At 41.9% G+C, this 22,048-nt stretch overlaps 1 protein-coding gene across 1 annotated transcript; it reads left to right on the forward strand.

The window, feature by feature from the left end:
• The first annotated feature begins 1,319 nt into the window (after positions 1–1,319).
• NPHS2 (NPHS2 stomatin family member, podocin) lies at positions 1,320–19,277 on the forward strand. The gene is made up of 8 exons (XM_019918764.3): positions 1,320–1,599; positions 5,504–5,607; positions 9,057–9,129; positions 10,733–10,815; positions 13,171–13,374; positions 16,313–16,368; positions 17,710–17,788; positions 18,841–19,277. The coding sequence occupies exons 1-8, from the start codon at positions 1,326–1,328 to the stop codon at positions 19,117–19,119; spliced, it is 1,152 nt and encodes a 383-aa protein (XP_019774323.1). The 5' UTR covers positions 1,320–1,325; the 3' UTR covers positions 19,120–19,277.
• The last annotated feature ends 2,771 nt before the right edge of the window (positions 19,278–22,048 follow it).

Here is a 22,048-nt window from a genome sequence, read left to right on the forward strand (position 1 = left end):
GTAAAAAACAAATCTATTTAAGTTACTTTATTACTAATCTTTTCATTACTTTATTCCCAGTGGCCTAGCATGGCATATATGGAAGAAAGTAATGGAATGGTTTTTCCAGAGCCAACTTGAGTTACTTCAGGTCCTCATTCTTTAATAAAACTTTTTGAGAGGAGAAAAAGCTATCACTATGTGAACTCAATAAATACTGAAAAATTTAAAGTAAGTGAACAATACAATAATGTGATCTGAGCTATCTGAGTAGAGTCATAAATCTCTACTTTGAATGGTTGTCTAGACCAACCTAGCATTCGGTGAGAAATTACTAATAGAGAATAAAAAAGAAATGATCTATTCAATGTTTCAATTTCCTCAGATGCAGGTGGGGCAGCTAACCCAGTTTGCTGCTGGATGGAGCATGGCCAGTGAACCTTAAAAAAGCAACACTCCTGCCTTCATCAAAGAAGCATGGGAACAGAGCCTAGCCAAGGACAAAAGTGTTCCTTTCCTAAAACAGAAGTTAAATCAGATCCCTTCCCTTCTGATTCTTCAAGAAGTAACATCATCAACAGGCTTAAGCATTAGTAAAAATAATAATAAATTAGTAAAAATAAAGAAATATACATAAGAGAGAGAGAAGAGGTCTGGAGAGAGAGGGAGAGGGAGAGAGAGAGAGAGAGAGAGAGAGAGAGAGTGAGTTCTGGGAGAATTTTCCTCTCCTTCCCCCTTTTAAAACCTAAATGTTCCCAGGAGTAGTCAGTCAACACCTTTACCAGTGAAAATCTCAGCAGAAAGAGTAGGGCCAGGATATAAAATAAATTAGGAGAAAGAGGAAAGGTAACCTTGGGAAGATCTTAAGGGGGAAGACGGGGTTGCTTGGGGAGAAGTTTCTAATTTTACCTTAAAGTTACCCTAACTGGACGACCTTTTCTTTCCCGTAAGCTCTTTAGTCTTAAGCGAGGACCACATACCCCATTCTATACGATATTTACAAATCATAAAGCAAAATGCCATCGCACCTTCAGCGGTTTGCGGGCCTCCGTAGTATTTCAGCTCAAATTTTCGTCTCTAGAAACACATTTTAAAACGCCATAAATTGGCATATGGGTTTTCACAAAAACTCAGTGTTGAAGGTGGCACCAAGTCTCAGGGGTGGCGCGCCCCGTCCACAGCTCTCCTGAGAAACAGCTGCCGGGTTTCACCCCGAGCAGAGCCCCGCCTGCCCACCGCCCAGGTCCCGCCCCCGCCCAAGGTCATTATAGTCCCCCGGGGACGTGCCCCGCATCCCTGCCAGCGACTTTGCAGGAACTGCGCTCCTGGATTCGGTCGTTCTGAGGATGGAGAAAAGGGCTCGGAGCTCCTCCAGAGAGGCCCACGGGAGAGGCAGCGGGTCCGCCCACAAAGAGAACAAGAGGGCGAAGGCCGAGAGGGGCGGCAGAGGCCGCGGGCGCCGGGACGCCGGGCCGGAGCAGTCGGCCCTCGGGCGGGCAGGGAGCCCGGGTGAGCCCCGAGCGCCTGCAGCCACCGTGGTGGACGTGGATGAGGTCCGGGGCTCTGGCGAGGAGGGCACCGAGGTGGTGGCGCTGCTGGAGAGCGAGCGGCCCGAGGAAGGTACAGCGGTCAGGCTGAGGCCCCGGGAGGGGGTGCGGCCTTTCCAAGTGGTACCCAAGGGATGTAAATTAAGGTGCAATGAGGCACCGCACTGAGAGCTTCCGAGGCCAGAGCAGCCTGCTGGACCTGCTCAGCTTCCCAGGAAATGAAAGCCGCGAGCTAGGACCCACCGACCCCTCAGTGGTGGAGACCGAAATGCATCAGAAGAAATACAAATAACATCAGCTAAATACCACTGTTCTCAGGGGTCAGCCAAGGATGGGAGGTGGGAGGGAGTGTGATCCAGGTTGGGGACCAATCAACATGGTTCAGGGCAACTATGTAGCTTATTCTCCTCTCCTCATCAGACTTTCCTAAAAGTATTTTACACTTTGCAGTGATCATACTTTCTAAAAAGTAGAGGCAGCAGAGCCAAGTAGAGAAAAGCTAGATCTCAGTTTGAATCTTAGCTAACTATTTGATCATAGTCAGGGACTTAACCATGTATCAAATGGGGACAGCAATAGTACACACCTCAGAGGGTAATTGTGAGGATAAAATGAGATAAGACACTCAAAGCACTTATCTTGCGCAAAGCCTGGAGGGAAAGAAAAAAAAAAAACACCCTTGCAAGCTAAAAGAGGCAAGTTAGACCAAAGGGAGGGAATCACAGGGAAAGGTGTCTCTTTAGCTTCTGCAGGTGAAGCAACTCTTAGGAACAAATTTATCTGCTTCCAATCCTTTCTATAATGAGTGGAAGAAAAAACTCATTACACCTTAATTTCAGGGTGAGGGAGGTTTAAAGGAAGGTAAATAAGGAATAGTGTGTTATACTACTTTCTGCTGACTATGAAATTTTAACATCTCCTGGCTACCAGCACTGCCCTATATGCTGTAGCACTGAAAGCTATGACTTGAGAAAGATTCCAGCAATTGGGATGTAGTTTATGTTGACCATGTTAATGCTGTTTTGCCTAAGTGATGCCCTTTCATGGGTCAGAAACTTCTGGTCATTAAAGGGTTATTGGATTTACTGCTACAGTAGTGCTGAGGTTAGAGGTCTGTAAGTATTGTGCTTCAGACCACATCGGTGGGGTAGGGAAGGAAGGGAGCCCCATTTTTGGAGCTCCTACTGTGTGCCAGGCACATGCTAGGTGTTTTACTGAGTATTATCATTCCCGTGTCACAGATGAGAAAAAATGCTGAGAAATTAAATAACTTGCCCAAGACCTACAGGTGGGAAGTGGAGAAGCCAGCATTCCAGAATAAAACAGTCTTATTGAAAAGCCCATCCTTGCAGGGTGCTGCCCCTGCTTTCTGGTCATGGTTCCAGCACTGCCACCAACTAGCTGAGGCCTTGGGCTAGTAGCTTCACCTTGTGGGCCTCACTCAGTCTGTTCAGCTATAAAGTGACTAGAGCTTCAGGCCCCCCCAAGCAATGGATGAGCCCATTAAGGATGAGACACTCTTGCTGAGCCCTTGTCTGGGAGGTTTCTGTGGCTCCCAGAGGAAAGGGGAACAGACACATCAACATCCCCTCTCCTCCTCACTAGTACCACACTCCCACAGCCAGGCTACCTAAGATTTGGGAGAAACTAAGAGAAGCTTCATTTTACTGAAATGTTGAGGATTCTCAGACTGTCGTATCTCAAGGCGCTTCCTCCTTTAACATGTAGTGTTTCACTATTCACTTACACTAAACAAATTGGATATTCAAGGAACTCATTCTAAGAGAATAATATTTTGTGAGTAAAGCTTCAAGTTAGATTTGGGTATACATATTAGTTTTCTGTTCACATCCCTAACTATGGTATGAAGGAATTTTGAGGACTTTCTTCGCTTATAAAATATAAATTTTGTTGGTATGTGCATTTATTTATTTTTACTTACCATGGTTACCACTGGCAAGTGAAATATATTTATAAGCTAGCAAACATGGCAATAACACTGTTATTGCTCTTAGGGAAGAATATTGCAAAAACTAATACGATGTTGATAGAAACACCTCTCCCAAAACTGCATCTCCCAGAGTAGGTTGCATGAGAAATAAATTCCATAGAACATGAAATTGCTTGGAGAAGACATCGCCTGGTCAAATGTTTGGGAAATACTAGGTTAAACACAGCAAAGAATGCTTCTTTGCTGCAGGGATTCTCCTAGCTTCAATATGCCAGTGACTATTGGGAAGCTCCAGGAGTGGGATACAGTACACAATATTTCCTAAACTTGTTTGCTCCAGGAACACTTGCTTTGTGGAGCTCCCTGGAGGATTAGTGTTCCGTGGGACACCATTTAGGAACTGCCATACATTGGCATTTAGCCCGAATTTGGTTTTGTGCTGGTGCAGCTTGTATATCTGCCCTCTTCGAGTAATCTGCACATCAATTTGGTGATGACCTTTCCAGTTATTTTGCAAGCATGGAAATCAAATTTTCAGGCCTACTAATTAGTTATCCATTTCCTTCCTATCCCTTAAAAATAGACTTTTCACCATTTCTAATCTTTAGTCACCTTCTATTCCTCTATAAGATTTTTAAACTGACAAATAGTATCCCTTTGGCCAGTTTTCTAGTACCTGTGGATTAAAATTCTTGAGATTTCTATAACCATTACATTTAAATCATTTTCAGTATCCACTTCTCCTTCCTTCCTACATTCAACAAGTATTTATTGAGCACCTGTATGTGTCAGGCACTATTCCAGTCCTGGGACACGGTTTAAACAAGACAAGGCCCCAAGAAGCTTATGCCCTTGAGACTGAATTTTCCCTGATACCATTTCATTTATCACCCAAGCAACCTGGATGGCCTGAACTCCAGTTCCATATCACTTTTTTATAGGCACAAATGGGCTAATATCACCCCATATAGGTGATTTTCAAAGACTGTCTAAAGATCCACACCTGAAGCCAAAGGGGCTCTCATGGAGGAATTTCAGATATTGGGGCAAGTGGTAGATGGAGCTGTAATTTCAGGGAAGATGAACCTCTGGACACATGTGGTTTGAACCACTTCAAATAGAAGAAACTATGCAGAGAGGGACAAAGGGTCCTGTTTTTTCTCAAAATTATACTTCTAGAGGATACTAAGGAAATATCACCTAAGAATGGCTGTGTGTGTGTGTGTGTGTGTGTGTGTGTATGTGTATATGCCTTTTTGGCACATGCATATAAAAGGAGCACAGCTTCTGTCGTCTAGTTGGAAATGGATAGCTCAAAAGTAAAGCCAATCGTGTCTAACAAACTTGACAGCAATCTGCTTTTCACACTGAAACATAAAGACTTAAATGGAACCTCTGTAATGCTAAGAGCCTTTGGAACATAAATCTATTTTGTAGCAATTTTATTGATCGTGTATTTTTAAGGTACCTCTTTAAGAGGGGCTCAGGTAGAAAAAGTACTTTTGTAGCAGTTACCACTAGGTAAACATGAGTTTTAAATGACAACACCAGACATGTAAAAAAACACAGTTTGGTGCTTTTATGTTTATACGTCATTTCATTCTTATGCCAGAGATGTGAGCTATTCCACGAGATAGTTATTATGAAATAGTTATGCAATAGCATTTCCTTGAATAGATGAGGCAACTGAGAGGTTGTGTACCTTGCTTAAGGTCATTTGGACAGAAAATGGTGGAGCCAGAACCAGAACCCAGACCTTCTGCCCAGATTCTGTGGTTGTTCCAGTGTACCCTCCACTGCCTTTCCAGGAGCCTGCTCCACCTTCCATCTGCCCACAAAGCCCTTCACACAGACCGCGCCCCCGGCTCTGGGAACTGACCACACTGATATCCAGTTCGTTCCATTATTTCCAGCAAAGTCGGCTGACTGCTCTGACCCTAATACCAAGGACTGGACTAGAGGTGCTAGTCAGTGAATATGGTGAAGTTCCAATATAATTATTCTTTTGCTTTTTTTTTTTTTTAAGGTACCAAGTCTTCCAGTTTAGGGGCTTGTGAGTGGCTTCTTGTCCTCACATCCCTGCTCTTCATCATTGTGACCTTCCCTTTTTCTATCTGGTTCTGCATAAAGGTGAGATTCCATGAGGACCCAATAAGTAATTTCCTGGTGCCTCTCACTGACCGCACCATGTCCACTCTCATTTCTGTGTTTTGGTACGTGCTGTCTGCTCTGCATGGAATGCCCTCACTCCCACTCACCTTCCAGGAGAGCTCTTACTCTTTATACCTGCTCAGAGATAACTGTGAAGCCTTCCTTGACTCCTCCAGACTGTCATTCCCTTCCTTGTGCTCTCGTGTCATCCTACTTTCACATCAGTTCTAGCAATTACCACATGTATAATATTTGTGGATACACAATCGCTGCCATTAGACTGAGAGCCCCTTCAGGACAGGAGCTATGTCTAGTTCATCGACACTCTATAACACAAAGATCAGCCCAGAAGAGGTCATGATGCCTACTCCTGACACCTCCAGGAAACTTCTCAGGCAGCTTCTATAGACCACAGATGATAATTACCTTGGGCCCACAGGTGGTTACACACGGCTGTCCCTGAAGTAAATGAAGACCTGTGTCAGTTTGGGAAGCACATACCAAGATGGAATTAGAAGTGCAAGAGATTTATGGGGTGGCATTGTCTGTGAAAGATTAAGGGGAGAGAGAATAAGAGTAGGCAGGGAAAACCTTCAGAGGATGATGCAGATCTGACACCTCTGATATGAGAAGGGGAAGGAAGGATTGGACAGAGTGCCTCAGACTGTGGGATACCTCCAAGAAAGTCTTGGCCAGACTGAAAGGGAGCTCCAGAGCAAAGTTTGCCTCATAGATGAGTCTCACAATGGGCAGAAATGGCCAAGCCCTTGTATCCCTGCCATTCTTAGTCATTGGCCAGAGCTGTCAGGGAAGAGCATGTCCTTGGCTGGAACGCTACAGATGCTGCCGGGGCTGTGGCCGATTTCACTCCCCACACAAGCTCTCCTTCCTCTTCTCCTTCGTCTTTGTGAAAGGGTGTTGGATTTTGTCAAATGCCTTTTCTTCCCCCATTGAGATGATTACATGGTATTTGCCCTTTATTCTGCCCTTTATTCATTGAATTTTGGATGTTAAATCAACTGTGTATTCCTAGAATAAGTCCCACTTGGTTATGATGTATAATCCTTTTTATATATTACTGGAGTCAAGTTGCTGGTTGTTTGTTGAGGATTTTTGCATTTATATTCATGAGAGATACTGGTCTGTAGTTTTCTTGTCTTGTGATATCACTGTCTTGTTTTGGTATCAGGGTAATACTGGCCTCAGAGAATGGGTTAGAAAGATTTCCCTCCTCTTCTATTATTTGGGAGAATTTGTGAAGAACTGGTATTAATTCCTCTTTAAATATTTGGCAGAATTTACCAGTGAAGCCATCTGGTCCTGGACTTCTCTTTGTGGGAAAATTTTAAACTACTAATTCAATCTTTTAATTCTGGGTCTTTTTCATTTTTCTTTTTCTTCTCGAGTCAGTTTTGATAGTTTATGACTCTGTAGGAATTTGTCCATTTCACCTGTTACTAATTGGTATATAGTTGTTCACAATATTTTCTTTTATAATCTTTTTTATTTCTGTAAGGACAGTAGTGATGTCTCTGTCATTCCTCTTTGACTCCTGATTTCAGCAATTTGAATCTCCTCTCTTTTCTCTTGGTCAGTCTCGCTAAGTATTTGTCAATTTTGTTGATCTTGTCAAAGAACCCACTTTTGGGTCAGTTGATTTTCTCTGATGCTTTTCTATTTTCTATTGCATTTATTTCCACTCTAATCTTTATTTTCTTCTTCCTGTTTACTTTGGGTTTACTTTGTGCTTCTATTTCCAGTACATTAAGGTAGAAAATTAGGGTATTATTTTGAGATATTTCTTCTCTTTTGTTATAGGCATTTACAGCTATAAATTTTCCTTTAAGCACTACTTTAGTTACATTCCATATGTTTTGGTACCTTGAGGTTTTGTTTTCATTCATCTCAAAGTGTTTTGTTTTTTTTAATAAACTTTATTTATCACTGTGTTCTGAATTTACAGCATTTTAAAAATTTATTTACTTTTTATTTATTTTTGGCTGCATTGGGTCTTTGTTGCTGTGTGCGGGCTTTCTGTAGTTGCAGTGAGCCAGGGCTACTCTTTGTTGCAGTGCACAGGCTTCTCATTGTGGTGGCTTCTCTTGTTGTGGAGCATAGGCTCTAGGCACGCAGGCTTCAATAGTTGTGGCTCGCAGGCTCTAGGGCGCAGGTTCAGTAGTTGTGGCACACAGGCTTATTTGCTCCACGGCATGTGGGATCTTCCTGGACCAGGCTCGAACCCATGTCCCCTGCATTGGCAGGCAGATTCTTGACCACTGCACCACCAGCGAAGTCCCTCAAAGTGTTTTTTAATTTCTTTTGTGATATCTTCTTTGACCTATCAGTTATTTTAGAGTGTGTGATTTGATTTCCATATATATGTGAATTTCCCAAATTTCCTTCGTTATCAATTTCTAATTTCATTCCATTGTAATCAGAGAATATACTTAGTGTGGTTTCAATCCTTTTAAATTTATTGAGTTTTTTTTATGGCCCAGCATATGGTCTGTCCCGGAGATGTTTCATGTGTGCTTGAGAAGAATATGTATTCTCCTATTGTTGGGTGGAGTTATGCATAGCTATCTGTTAGGTTTAGTTTGTTTATAGTGTTGTTCAAGTCTTTTCTTTCCTTGTTGACCTTCTGTTTAGTTGTTTTATCCATGATTGAAAGTGGGATAGTAAAGTCTCCAACTTTTATCATTGAATTGTCTATATCTACCTTCAGTTCTTTTGGTTTTTGTTTTATATATGTTGGAACTCTATTTTTAGGTACATATATGTTTACCATTGTTATACTTTCCTAACACATTGGCCATTTTATCGTTACACAATGTCCCTCTTTATCACTAATAACATTTTTGCGTGTTTGTTTTAAACTTCATTTTGTCTGATATCGGTATAGTCACTCCTACTCTCTTTTGGTTACTCTTTGTGTGGTATAGTTTTTTCTCTTTTTACTTTCAACCTATTTGTATATGTAAATAGAAAGTGTATCTCCTACAGACAACATATAGTTGGCTACAGGCTCTTCCTGAAGGGTGATCTGAGCACCTGCATGGCTGCCGTAAGGTCTGTAAATAGCTAATGAGTGATGCATGTAAAAGCTCATAATGCATCAGTCACAGCAATATACAAGATGAAATATGCTGTGACTACTTTGATTGGTGGAACCAATTATTTTTTAGATAACCATGACTCTCTGATCAAAATTCTGTCCACAGTCTCAAAAATTTTATACTTTTTCATTGGTTTCTGAAATTCTTCATTTACTAAGTATATATTTTAGAAATGTAAGTATTAACAGAAATTTTTTCTTGGTTCTCAAAGCCAAAGATTTCTGATACCTAGGATCACTCTCACACCAGGGTCTTCTGAAGACTTCATTTTAATCTCTTGGAGTGATTCAAAAGTATTAAATTTTCCTTTAGGTTATACAGGAGTATGAGAGAGTAATTATATTCCGACTGGGACATCTGCTTCCTGGAAGAGCCAAAGGCCCTGGTAAGAATGATCTTTTTTACCCCTCCAGAGACTTGCCAATTTCTTCAATCCATGCATGTTTGTAATACAGCCCTCAGATTACATGAAGTAACTTGATTCATGATATCTTCATTTTTCAATCTGTTACTTGTAACACAGGTTATTAAGAAATTCTTCAGAGAGCATTACTACCAGGTCACAGTGACCAAAAGAGAGAGTGGATGCAAAAAGCTGAATGCCAGGGCCAGGCTGGCTGGAGTAGCAAGTAGGCTAGGACCTAAGACCAGGCACTGGTTTGAGTAGAACATGTAAGTGGTCTGAGTCCTGTGAATTCTCAGAGCAAAACTGAGCTAGTTCAGGATCCAGGGAATCAGAACACACCAGGCTAGATAGGCAAAGTTCAGCATCCAAGTAACAAATTGGCCTTCAGTTCATGGAAATTTAAGAAACATAGATTAAGCACTTCCCGTGTTTCATTGTTTAACTACAAAGGATATGAAGATGGATGAATTAGACATGGTCTCTAGTCTCTAGGACCTTAAAGTCTTACAGAGTTTGTATCCAGAAGTCCAAGCTGATTATGGGGCACAGATAGAAGTATCATTAGTCTGAAAAGTCTAATAGTTGGGGTTTGAAGAGCTAATCCAGGAAGACATGAGAAGAAGCAAACTCTCACTGTGCACAGATTGGAAAGGGTCCAAGTTCCAAGCCAGCTTTACAGAAACAGATAGAGAATAGACACCAGACTAGGAGACACAAATCAGTTTGAAGATTCAGAGGCAACAGATTGGTTCACACAAAAATAGAACCAGACCCTGTAGTTCCAGAACAGGGACTGCCTTGTTCTGGTTCTAGTTTTTGGTATCCTTCTCGAATGGGTCTGAGAAGGGCTAGTAACTGGGTGGCTCCTCAGAGAGATCATGGGTGCTTGAGGTACTGCTGATTCCAACAAAGCTTTGGCTCTTGTACAGCCTACAGTGTCCAATGGTCTCTCAGAAAATCTCAATAAATCAATCTAAAATATTGATTGCACATTGACCCTATACATTATATTGGGTGGGTGAGGACTAACTAGCCAACCAGAAGGCTGGTATCATGATGTTGCTATTCTGATTCCTTTGGGGCTCACATTTTAAGAAATACCACATGGAGGTTGCTGGCTCTAAAATTCTTACACACATGTATTCAAGAAATAGTTTTACAGAGCACCTAAAAGGCATTAAGGCTAACAGGAATGCATAAGATGCTCTTGTTATAGAGTTTAAATCTAGTGAAGGAGACAGATGTGTAACCCAATATCTGGACAGGTCAGCACCATGACCAAGGTGACCATACAGCCCATTTTGCTGGGGATAATCCCTGTTTATTTATGCCTGTTGTCCTGGTATAAGTCATAATAGTGCTCTCCTTTCACCCTCAAAAGTGTCCCAGCTTGAACAACAAATTATTTGGTAGCCTTAGTAACAACAAACACACCATGGGTGGAGGTGGGATATGGGGAGGTCTATGGGCAGTTGGAGGCTAAGAAAAGCAATGCAACATGCAACTTGACGCCAAAAGAGTGAACCCCAAATGGCCTCCATGCTAGCCATTCACCTGTCACTTCCCCTGCCCCCTCTTCTAGGCCTTTTCTTCTTTTTGCCCTGCCTGGATACCTACCACAAGGTTGACCTTCGCCTCCAAACCTTGGAGATACCCTTTCATGAGGTAAGCCAAGTGGTGGATTTTGCTTTCTTTCTACATTTTCCCTGGCCGAGCTACCACTTCTGGCCCAGAGGAAAATGACTATTTTTGCTCAAAAGTAGAAAAGAAAAAGAGATATGGGCTACATCAAAATTTAAAACTCCTTTACAACAAAGGACACAATCAACAGAATGAAAAGGCAACTTACAGAATGGGAAAAAAACTGCAAATACTATATCTGATAAGAGGTTAATATCCAGAATACATAAAATCTTATAACTCAACAACAAGAAAGCAAACAATCCAATTAAAAATGGACAAAGGCCTTTGTGATGGTTAATTTCATGTGTCAACCTGGCTAAACCATGGTACCCAAATATTTGGTCAAATACATCTAGATGTTGCTATTAAGGTATTTTTTTTAGATAAGATTAATATTTAAATCAGATGGCTTTGAGTAAAGCAGATTGTCCTCCATATATGGTAGATAGTATATATACTTGACTTGAATAGACATTTCAATACAGACTTGAATAGACATTTCTCCAAAGCAGATATACAAATGGCCAAAAAACACATGAAAAGATGCTCCACATCACTAATCATCAGAGAAATGCAAATCAAAAACACAATGAGATACCACCTCACATCTATCAGGATGGCTCTTATTAAGAAAAAAACAGAAAATAATAAGTGTTGGCAAAGATGTAGAGAAATTGGAACCCTTGTATACTGTAGGTGGGAAGGTAAAATGGTGCAGCTACTGTAGAAACAGTATGACAGTTCCTCAAAAAATTAAAAATACAATTACCATATAATCCACCAATTCTACTTTTGGGTATAAATGCCAAAGAATTGAAAGCAGGGTACTGAAGAGATGTTTGTATACCTATGCTCATAGCATCATTTTTTTTCACAATGGCCAAAAGGTGGAAGCAATCCACATGCCCATTGATGGCTGAATAGATAAACAAAATGTATATGCCGACAATGGAATAATAATCAGCCTTAAAAAGGAAAGAAATTCTGGCATATACTACAACATGGCTGAACCTTGAGAAAAGTATGCCAAGTGAAATAAGCCAGTCACAAAAAGACAAATACTGTATGATTCCATTTATATGAGGAACATAGAGTAGTGAAATTCAGAGCAACAGAAAGTGAATGATGGTTGAGGGGACTGCCGGGAGGAGAGAATGGGGAATTGTTCACCAGTTTTCAGTTTTGCAAGATGTAAAGAGTTCTGGACACTGGTTGCCCAACAATGTGAATGTACTTAACACTACTGAATTGGCACTTAAAAATGGTTAAGATGGTGAATTTGATGTTTTGTGTATTTTACCACAATTAAAAGTTAAATGTAGAGATAACATCTAGACTTTCCTGTTACTGATTCAGATTTATAAGCCTTTCCTAAACTGTCTCCCACTTTCAGTCTGAGGTTCTTTCTCATTCTTTCTTTTGGTAAATGGAAATGTGAATAAAAATAATATACTTTTAAAAGGCTTATTTTATATAATAAAATATAAAAAGGAGTAAAACTTATACCAAACCCTATCACCCATAGAGTTGATATTTTAGAATGTATCCTTTCAGAGTTTTCTATATATGTGGTTGTAGTTTCAGACATATATATGTGTGTGCATTTGTTTGTATATATATATATCACACCATACATACTATTTTGCAACATGTCTTTTTTCACAATCTATTGTTATCACCTTTTCATATATTACCTATGTTTCTACCTCTTTGTTTTAAACAGACACACAGCATTTCATTGTATGGATTTTACTCAACTAACTGAGTAACTGGAATTTACTTAACTAATTCCCTATTGTTGATATTACTTCACTTTTTTTTATTACAATAAGCAATACTATGAATCATATCCTTGCAGCTAAACCCTTGAAATATATCCTTGTGATTAATGTCTAAAAATGGAAATGTTGTGCACATCTTTTAGGGCTTTTGATATGTATCACCAAACTGCCCTCTAGATGCACACTCAATACATTTGAGCGCTTGTTTCCCAGAACATGTTGCTCTTTTAGGAGATTTTTTTGGCATCGGTTTTAAAAGACCTGATATACAATCAACTGAATGTTTTCATGTAAGAAAATTATTCCTGATTTTTTTTTTACAAAAGGATTTATAAGATTCCTTGAAATTGTGAGTTCTTTAGTGTATTTAATACAAACTCCATAATTTAAAAAAAAAAACACGTCTATTTTGATTAAAGGGCGAGCCAACTACTCTTTCTTCTTACCATCATCTTACGCTGAGAAAATACCCTTTGAACATATTTAGCTCCTCTATCCTCATGTGGGAAAGGAACCCAAGAATCAGGGTTGTCATCCAAATTTTTTTTCTGCCTAGGTTGTAACCAAAGACATGTTTGTAATGGAGATAGACGCCATCTGCTACTACCGAATGGAAAATGCCTCTCTTCTCCTAAGCAGTCTTGCTCATGTGTCCAAAGCGGTCCAATTCCTTGTGCAAACCACCATGAAGCGTCTCCTAGCACATCGATCCCTCACTGAAATTCTTCTAGAGAGGAAGAGCATTGCACAAGATGTAAAGGTACTTAGATGAATTTAACACCAAGTATGCTGAAGTATCCCTTTATCTTTTATTCCTTTCTTCATTGGCCATTTACTGAATCTTCCATGTGCCATGCATTCAAAGGTACCGTTCTGTAAGGAGCTGACAGTTAAGAGGTTGCCAAATTGACCCTGAGCCAATCATAGGCACCAATCTGTGCTGATTAGTCAGTCATTGCCACAGTTTTTGTTCTCAAAACAAAAAGTGGCTTTAGACTCATTGTAAAGTGCCCACATAGCACAAGGTGGTGGGGGTGGCAGCTGGCAGGGGTGGTGGGGCTGGACAGGGTGGGTTGCTGGGACACAGAGATGATAAGGAATGCATCTTGGGACCTTACAGTCTAGTTGGGGAAACAAGCAAAGTTAGATAATGATAAGTTCAAATAAGACTTTCAGATGAAAAGAGGTAAGATGTCACAGACCCTTATGTGATTCATTACCCAATCCATCACCTAGATTTGATTGAGTTGGAATGATAGGAGGGAGAGAAAAGCAAGAGCTGCCTCACAAGCAGCAGCGTCTAGGCTGCAGGCAGCAAGCTCAGCGACCTTGCCCACAACCAGGGTAGGCATCTTCACTTCTTACCAAGACAAGCTGGCAAAGGTATTCAGAAGAGAGATGAGAACAAAGCAGCATTCTAGGCAGCTGGCCAGTCGGGTGGCAATTACCACCAGTGACGGAGCCTGTCATTGAGGCCATGAGGCACCCAAGCCCAGAACTGAGTTCGGAGGCTATGACTCGAGTCTAGCTGAAGGAAGACCTCAATAGAAGGAACTAAGGATCGAAGGCATTGATAATGATTGTGCCTGATGGGGCCTGAGCAGACACAGCTGAGAAAATGAAGTATCCAAATGTTCGTGACATCTCCAATTCATCACTGATAAAACTGGGACTAGCATCCTTAGTGGAAAAAGGAAGAATTCAGGAAATAAGAGAAGCTGAAAGGAGAAGAAGTTAGAACAAGAAGACACAGGGGAGTTGCTGCTCTGGAATTTAAAAACCACTCACGTTGGGCTTCCCTGGTGGCACAGTGGTTGGGAGTCCGCCTGCCGATGCAAGGGACACGGGTTCGTGCCCCGGTCTGGGAGGATCCCACGTGCCGCGGAGCGGCTGGGCCCGTGAGCCATGGCTGCTGGGCCTGCGCGTCCGGAGCCTGTGCTCCGCAATGGGGGAGGCCGCAGCGGTGAGAGGCCCGCGTACAGCAAAAAAAAAAAAAAACCACTCACGTTGCTCCCCTCTGCCTTCCCTTCAGCCTCTCTTCCTGTTCATCCCTCCCCTCCAAAGGATAAAGGATAAGGTCCAGACACTTGACATTCAAGCTTGCCCTTGTTATGTTGAATTATAATTTATGTATTTACACATTTTTCTTCCCATGCCATGAACTCCATAATGTCAGGGGTCATATTTTATTCATCTTTTGTCCTCAGTACCTGGCATGGGGCTGTTACACAGCAACCAGATACTGGGTTTTTGGATCAGCGGATAAATGACCCAACTGTTGTAGCCTCACCTCTTGCTGTCCTTCCCCCAGTGTATCTAATCCTCCAGCGGACTTAGTGTTTCTCCAGTGTTCGGTGAGTCTAGGCTTCCATGCCTGCTCTTAGGCTGTTCCTCTGTACCAAATATTTCCCTTTTCCCTACAGGCAAAATCATATTGTTCTTTAAGATGTCACCTCCTCTATGAAGTCTTTTTCAACATTCCTTCCTCCCATCAACCCCCTAAATTAGTCTTATCAGGGTTCCCAATGCACTATTTATCTAGCCACCAAGAAATCATCAGAAATAAGTTAAAAAGGAAAAAGAGTATGGCCCGCATATTGCTCCATGCCCTGCCCCCCTTTCCAGAACACACAATTCATTTTCTTCCCACTCCTGGGATGGGGAGGTGGGGAAGATGCGTGCCACCAACAGGAAGTGAAAGCACCTGTAAATGAATATCATATGGAAGAGAATATCATATGAGAGAGAGACTAAAGATTTTGGTTCTCTAATAAATGCATTTTAGAACAAATTTAACAAATATACCATCTCTATTATTTCCCATTGCTTCTGTAACAAATTACCACAAACTTGACGGCTTAAACCACCACCAATTTAACCTTACAGCTTTTTAAAAAAAATATCTATTTATTTATTGGCTGCATCGGGTCTTAGTAGCGGTGCGCAGGCTCTTGGTTGTGGCGCACGGGCTTAGTTGCCCTGCGGCACATGGGATCCTAGTACTCTGAACCTGCGTCCCCTGCATTGGAAGGCGGATTCTTTACCACTGGACCACCAGGGAAGTCCCAACCTTACAGCTTTGAAGGCCAGAAGTCCAAAAGAAGTTTTACTGGGCCAGAGTCAAGGTGTCAGTCAGCAGGACTGGTTCCTTCTGGAGGTTTTGAGAGGAGAATTCATTTCCTTGCCTTTTTCAGCTTCAGGTGACCACCTGCATTCTTTAGATCATGGTCCCTTCCTCCATCTTAAAAGCACAGCACTCCAACCTCTGCTTCCATCATCACACCACCTTCTCCTCTTCTGTAGCCAGATGTCCCTCCACTTCCCTCTTATAAGGACACTTGCAGTTGCTTTTAGGGCCCACCAGCAAGATCCAGGATAAACTCCCCATTTTAACAGCCTGGAACTTAATTGCATCTGCAAAGTCTCTTTTGGGGTAACACTCACAGGTTCCAGAGATTAGGGCATGGATGTCTTTAGGAGCCATTAGTCAGCCTACCATACCATCTTTAATTCCACAAATATTTGTTGAGTGGCACTGTGCAAATTAAACAACTTTTGCAAGGCCCTATAATGTTAAAACAAAACAGGGAAGTACATAATGAGAAATGTGCTTTCTCAGTGCAATGGCCATCGGTGCATAGGGGTGCTATCCTCCCACCTGGAGGTTCTTACTGACATCTAAACTCTTCCCTCCACAGGTTGCCTTGGATGCAGTGACCTGTATTTGGGGAATCAAAGTGGAGAGAACAGAAATGTGGGTAGGAAATTAACCAGGAAGAACAATATGATAAAGGGAGATATTTAGGTTTTATTCAAAACTTCTATTTGAAAAATTACTTTCATTGAATGAGTACTGTAGCCATATTAGCATAAATTTGGAGGAAAGAAAAAAATTTACCTATTATCTCATAGCCATAACATAACCACTGTAACATCTGGGCAAATTACTTTCATATTTCTATGGATTTAAACATTTTTAAAAGATAAGATTCACATAACATAAAACTCACCATTTTTAACCATTTTAAATTACAACTCAGTGGTTTTTAGTATATTCACAGAGTGATGCAACCACCACTACCATCTAATTTCAGAATATTTTTACCATCTACAAAAGAAAGTCTGCATCCACTAAGCAGGAATTCTTCATTGCCTCCTCAACCCCTAGCCCCTGACAACCACTAATCTACTCTCTGTCTCTCTGGATTTGGCTATTCCAGGAATTTAATATAAATATTATAATCACACAATCTGTGGCCTTCTGAGTCTGGCTTCCTTCACTTACCTTAATGTTTTCAGCATCCAACCATGGTGTAGCATGAATCAGTACTTCATTCCTTTCTATGGTTGAATACTATTCTATTGTGCAGCTGGCTATACCACATTTTGTTTATCTACTCATCAGTTGATGGACATTTGGGTTGGTTCCACTTTGGGACCATTATGAATCATGCTGCAATGAACATTCATGTGCAAGTTTTCGTGTGAACGTGTTTTCACTTCCCTTGGGTATATACCCAGGGGTGGAATTACTGGATCATATGGTAACTCCATATTTAACTTTCTGAGGAACTGCCCATTTTTCTGTCTATGTATTTTTTAATAGTTACAATCAGGGGGAAAATACAATTTTGTATCTTTCATGCAATACATTAAGTATTGTTCTCATTTGGTCAGTTCTACCCTTTTCAAAATCAGTTCCTTTTTATAAACTTAGATGACTTCCCTCATTATTAATAGTACGGCTCTTCGAGGCTGTTCTTCATTATTGAAATTTAACAGCTGGGATTTAGATTAAACTTTAAGTGGGAAAATGTTCGTAGTATATCAACACAAAATTTGTTTCACTTGTAAAGAGAAAACCATAACTCTACTATAGCGTCAGTGATAAGAAAAATCAGCCTTTGAGGCACTGCCCTGAAGCTGCTCTTCCCTGCCCACTGTCTGCGCAGAGGTCGGGGGCCACACACGCTGCTAAATCAGGATTCGCTGTGCGTCATGAAATGACAGCAGAGAAGGTGGCAGGTCTGTACGAAAGCTCCGGCTGCTAAAAGCAGTGCTGCACACCTACCTACCCATGCCCTTTCTCTTTCAGTAAGGATGTGAGGCTGCCAGCCGGGCTGCAGCACTCGCTGGCGGTGGAGGCCGAAGCACAGAGACAGGCCAGAGTGCGGGTGAGCCAGCCCTGAGCAGGCCGTCCTCCTGCATGGCTGTTCCTTGAGGATCCCCAGAGAATCCAAAAGAAGGCCTCCTCGTGGAGAACATTTCCCCTTCGCTCCTCACCTATTCATCCAGGCGCTGGGGGGAATCTGGCTCGTACCCACACCACTCTATTAAAATTGCTCTCCTCAAGTGTGTTAACAGCCTCCTAACTGACCAACGTAAGGTCTCTTTTCCTGTTACTCCCTCTCTCTGAAGTTATTGATGACAGTGACCTGCTCCTTGAATCTTGCCTTCTCCCTCTCTCCCTAAAGGCATCTCCCCGTGCTCCATCCCTCTTCTCTAGCACTGGCATTTTTCCCTGGGTAATATCAGTCACCTGTCACCTCTAGGTTAATGACACCCCGACCTGTATCCCTAGCCCTGCACAAGCTCTGGAGGGACAACCACGATCAGGGCCCAATTCCCTCAACGCCAGAGCTGAGAGAAGGCTGTGCTACTCATAGCCTCTACTCAGGCATGCCAGGGAGAAGGTGTGGCTGCCGGCAGCTCCTGAGGATTGAGGTGTGGGCAGGAAGGGTGTTGGGAAGAGAAAATGAGGACTGGAGGGGAGGTGGATTTCCCTTAAAGAACAGAACGTAGGTAAAGAAAAACCCCTAACTATGTAAGAGGGTGGATAACTTTGGAGCTTTGGTGGAGGAGGAAGGCAGTCCTCTGGACAGAGTTGCTTCTGGATCTCTGAGTCCAGTGCCCTTTGCCCACTTTAAGGCGACACCTTTCCTCTAAATGGCAAAATCCTACTACTCTTCCAAGGCCCACCAGACATAGTAACTCCCCTAACACTTCCTCTATACTTGTCATGGCCCTTAAAAACTTCTACCCTAAATTACAATTAACAGTGTAATCTCTCTGCCTAAATCAAGATCCTTAAGAACAAAAGATAGTCTGCTCACCTGTCACACAGTAGATACTAGTGCTTGTTTGTTGAGTCACGCTAAGTAGGATTAAAACCTTCATGGAGCGAAGAAGAAAAATCACTTTGCTTTTCTTCACATCCCTTGTCTAGATGATCGCTGCGGAAGGGGAGAAGGCTGCATCCGAGTCCCTGAGGATGGCAGCCGAGATTCTATCAGGCACTCCAGCTGCTGTTCAGCTTCGGTACCTCCACACCCTGCAATCCTTGTCCACAGAGAAACCTTCCACAGTGGTTTTACCTTTGCCATTTGACTTGCTAAATTTCCTGTCTTCTCCAAGCAGTAGAACTCAAGGAAGCATCCCTTTACCAAATCCTTCCAAACCTGTTGAGCCACTGAACCCTAAAAAGAAAGACTCTCCCATGTTATAGGAGGAAACAAGGATAATGTGACTGCAAAGAGGGCTGCCATATAACAGCTACAGCCCTAAGCAAGGCCCTCTGTCCTCACTTCCTGCCCTTTGGTTGCCATGTGGAATGCCCTTGGAATGTATGAAGTCACAATGCAGCAACACACGAGAAGACAGTGAAATCATGTAATGACAGAGAAGCCATATAACATGCTTAGGTGGATCATCTAATCAGAGTAATTATGGGAAAGACCTTTAGCCAGCATTCTACTTTGGAAAGAATTTTGAATCTATATGTGGCTAAATTTTGACTTCTGAAGATGTAGTTCAAACGTCCTTTTCTCTGTATGCCCTCTGGCCCCTTTGGCAAGGTCTTTGTTGCTCCCACAGCCCTTTCTACATGTCCCTATCATTATGCTTATCACACTCTGTTGTAATCTTGAGATGCAGGCTTCTCTCCAACTCTCCATGCAAGTGACACTTCCGTGTTTCTGAGTGAATGAAAGAAAAAGAGATGTATTTGGGCTGGATATAAAATTTACACCTAATTAAAGAATTTAAAAGGAATTATTTTTATAGAGACTCTTTTTTTTAAATAGACAAATAAAAGGACAAAAACATTTATCTGGTATATGTGGCTTAAAATCTGAGGAAGCATCACTATAAATATGGGGCTGATGTATTTTCAGGGTTGGCCCATACCCATCCCAGTGTACTGGTTTATTGGAGTTAAGGTGGCATCAAGGGTTGCTGGTCACTTTTCACCCCCACATGGATGGTTCCTGATTTCAGGTTGGCAAATGTTGGCAAGAGCAATGAAGGAGGAGGTAGGGCCATGCTGGTTCAGGCATAACCAGAGGCAGGAACAGAACAATAAGTGAATGCCAGGGTAGTAATGCAACAAGGGCCTTTATGACCCTTAATAATTCCTTTTAGCAAGGTTCTTTTTGTCAAAGGCAGATTTGCCTATATATCTGAGTGTCTGTGGTATCACCCATTGGTTGGTCTCCTCTGATGTCTGTCTCTAGTCAACATTTAAATTGCTCATTACCTTGCAGAGGCACCTTCCAGATCTGCTTGAGTAGTCTACAGTAGCTTTAGGTACTTCCCAGCTGTTAAGGTAGGAGGGCTTAATGGGAAAGAATAATGGGGATAAGCTGCTATGAAACTGTGTGCTAGGTGAAAGGGTATAATGAATAGTCAAAGGCAAATTCTTCAGAGACCAGTTAGGTGAGTTGATAGTGTTGTCCACAAGGTCCTAGCAGCAGAAATCTTCTCTTGAGACCCAGGTGCTGTATTCCAACTGGTTACTGATCTTGAAATGATAGGTAGAGGACAAACTGAACAGTATTATCCAAATCTAGGATACATACTAGGGATACATACAGTTTTTCGCTGGAAATTTACAGAGTGGCAGTGTCTGAGTCAGTTCAGGCTGCTATAACAGAATTCCATAGACTGGGTGGTTTATAAACCACAGAAATTTATTTCTTACAGCTCTGGAGCCTGGAAAGTATAAGATCAAGATGCCAGCAGATTTGGCATCTTGTGAGGGCTCACTTCCTGGTTCATAGCCAGCCGTCTTCTCACTATATCCTCACATGGCATAAAGGGGAAGAGAGTCCTTGGGGGTCTCTTTTATAAAGGCACTAGTCCCATTCACGAGGGCTCCACCATCATGACCTAATCACCTACCAAACACTAATACCATCACCTCCTAATACCATCACACTGAAGGTTAGGATTTCAACATATGAATTTGGGGGGTGGGGTGGGGGGAGGACACAAACATCCAGTCTATTGCAGGCTGTAAGCTGATAAAAAGGATAACATATTCTAACTTGGTATTGGAGTACACCACAACCAAACAACATGGTTGTAAGAGTGGAACAAGTCTATGACAATGGTATTCCAGGGCATTTGGGGATTGACAGTGACTCTGGTCTAGACCTGCATTTATTGCGCAGGCATGTGACTTAAGGGCTGGTGTACTGCAGGTTGTTGGACTCCAAATCACCAGAAAGAGGTCATCCTTTTTGACAGGACTAGAACAAATAATCCTAAAATTTACATGGAACCACAAAAGACCCAGAATTGCCAAAGCAACCCTGAGAAAAAAGAACAACGCTGGTGGCATAACCCTCCCAGACTTCAGACTATACTATCAAGCTCCAGTAATCAAAACAGTGTGGTACTGACACAAAAATAGACACATAGATCAATGGAACAGGATAGAAAGCCCAGAAATAAACCCATGCACCTATGGTCAATTAACCTTCAACAAGAGAGGCAAGAATATACAATGGGGAAAAGACAGTCTCTTCAACAAGCGGTGTTGGGAAAGCTGGACAGCTACATGTAAATCAATGAAATTAGAATACTCCCTCACACCACATACAAAAATAAACTCAAAATGGTTTAAAGACCTAAATGTAAGACATGACACCATAAAACTCCTATAAGAGAATATAGGCAAAAAGTTATTTGACATAAATCATAGCAATATTTTCTTAGATCAGTCTCCCAAGGCAAAAGAAATAAAAGCAAAAATAAACAAATGGGACCTAATCGAATTTAAAAGCTTTTGCATAGCCAATGAAACCATCAACAAACTGAAGAGACAACCTATGGAATGGGAGAAAATATCTACAAATGATGAGACCAACAAGGGGTTAATAACCAAAACATTGAAACAGCTCATACAACTCAAAAAAACAGAGAGGGTCATCCTAAGGGGGCTTAGCAGGCCTACCTTAGAACTTCAAGGGCAACCCCAGCTCACCAGCATATCAGGGTAATGCTGGAGCTCTGCAGTTTGGACTCCCCTATATCTGGGAGGCCTAGCAGGTCATTCTGCCAATGCCTCTTGTGTTCCATATTCTTGGAGATCATGTCTGGATGATAAAGTATGTTCCTCCTTATTAGATTGCTCCTGGCTGCTACAATGTTCT

Source organism: Tursiops truncatus, chromosome 1 (genome assembly GCF_011762595.2).
Source record: "Tursiops truncatus isolate mTurTru1 chromosome 1, mTurTru1.mat.Y, whole genome shotgun sequence".
Classification (NCBI taxonomy): domain Eukaryota; kingdom Metazoa; phylum Chordata; class Mammalia; order Artiodactyla; family Delphinidae; genus Tursiops; species Tursiops truncatus.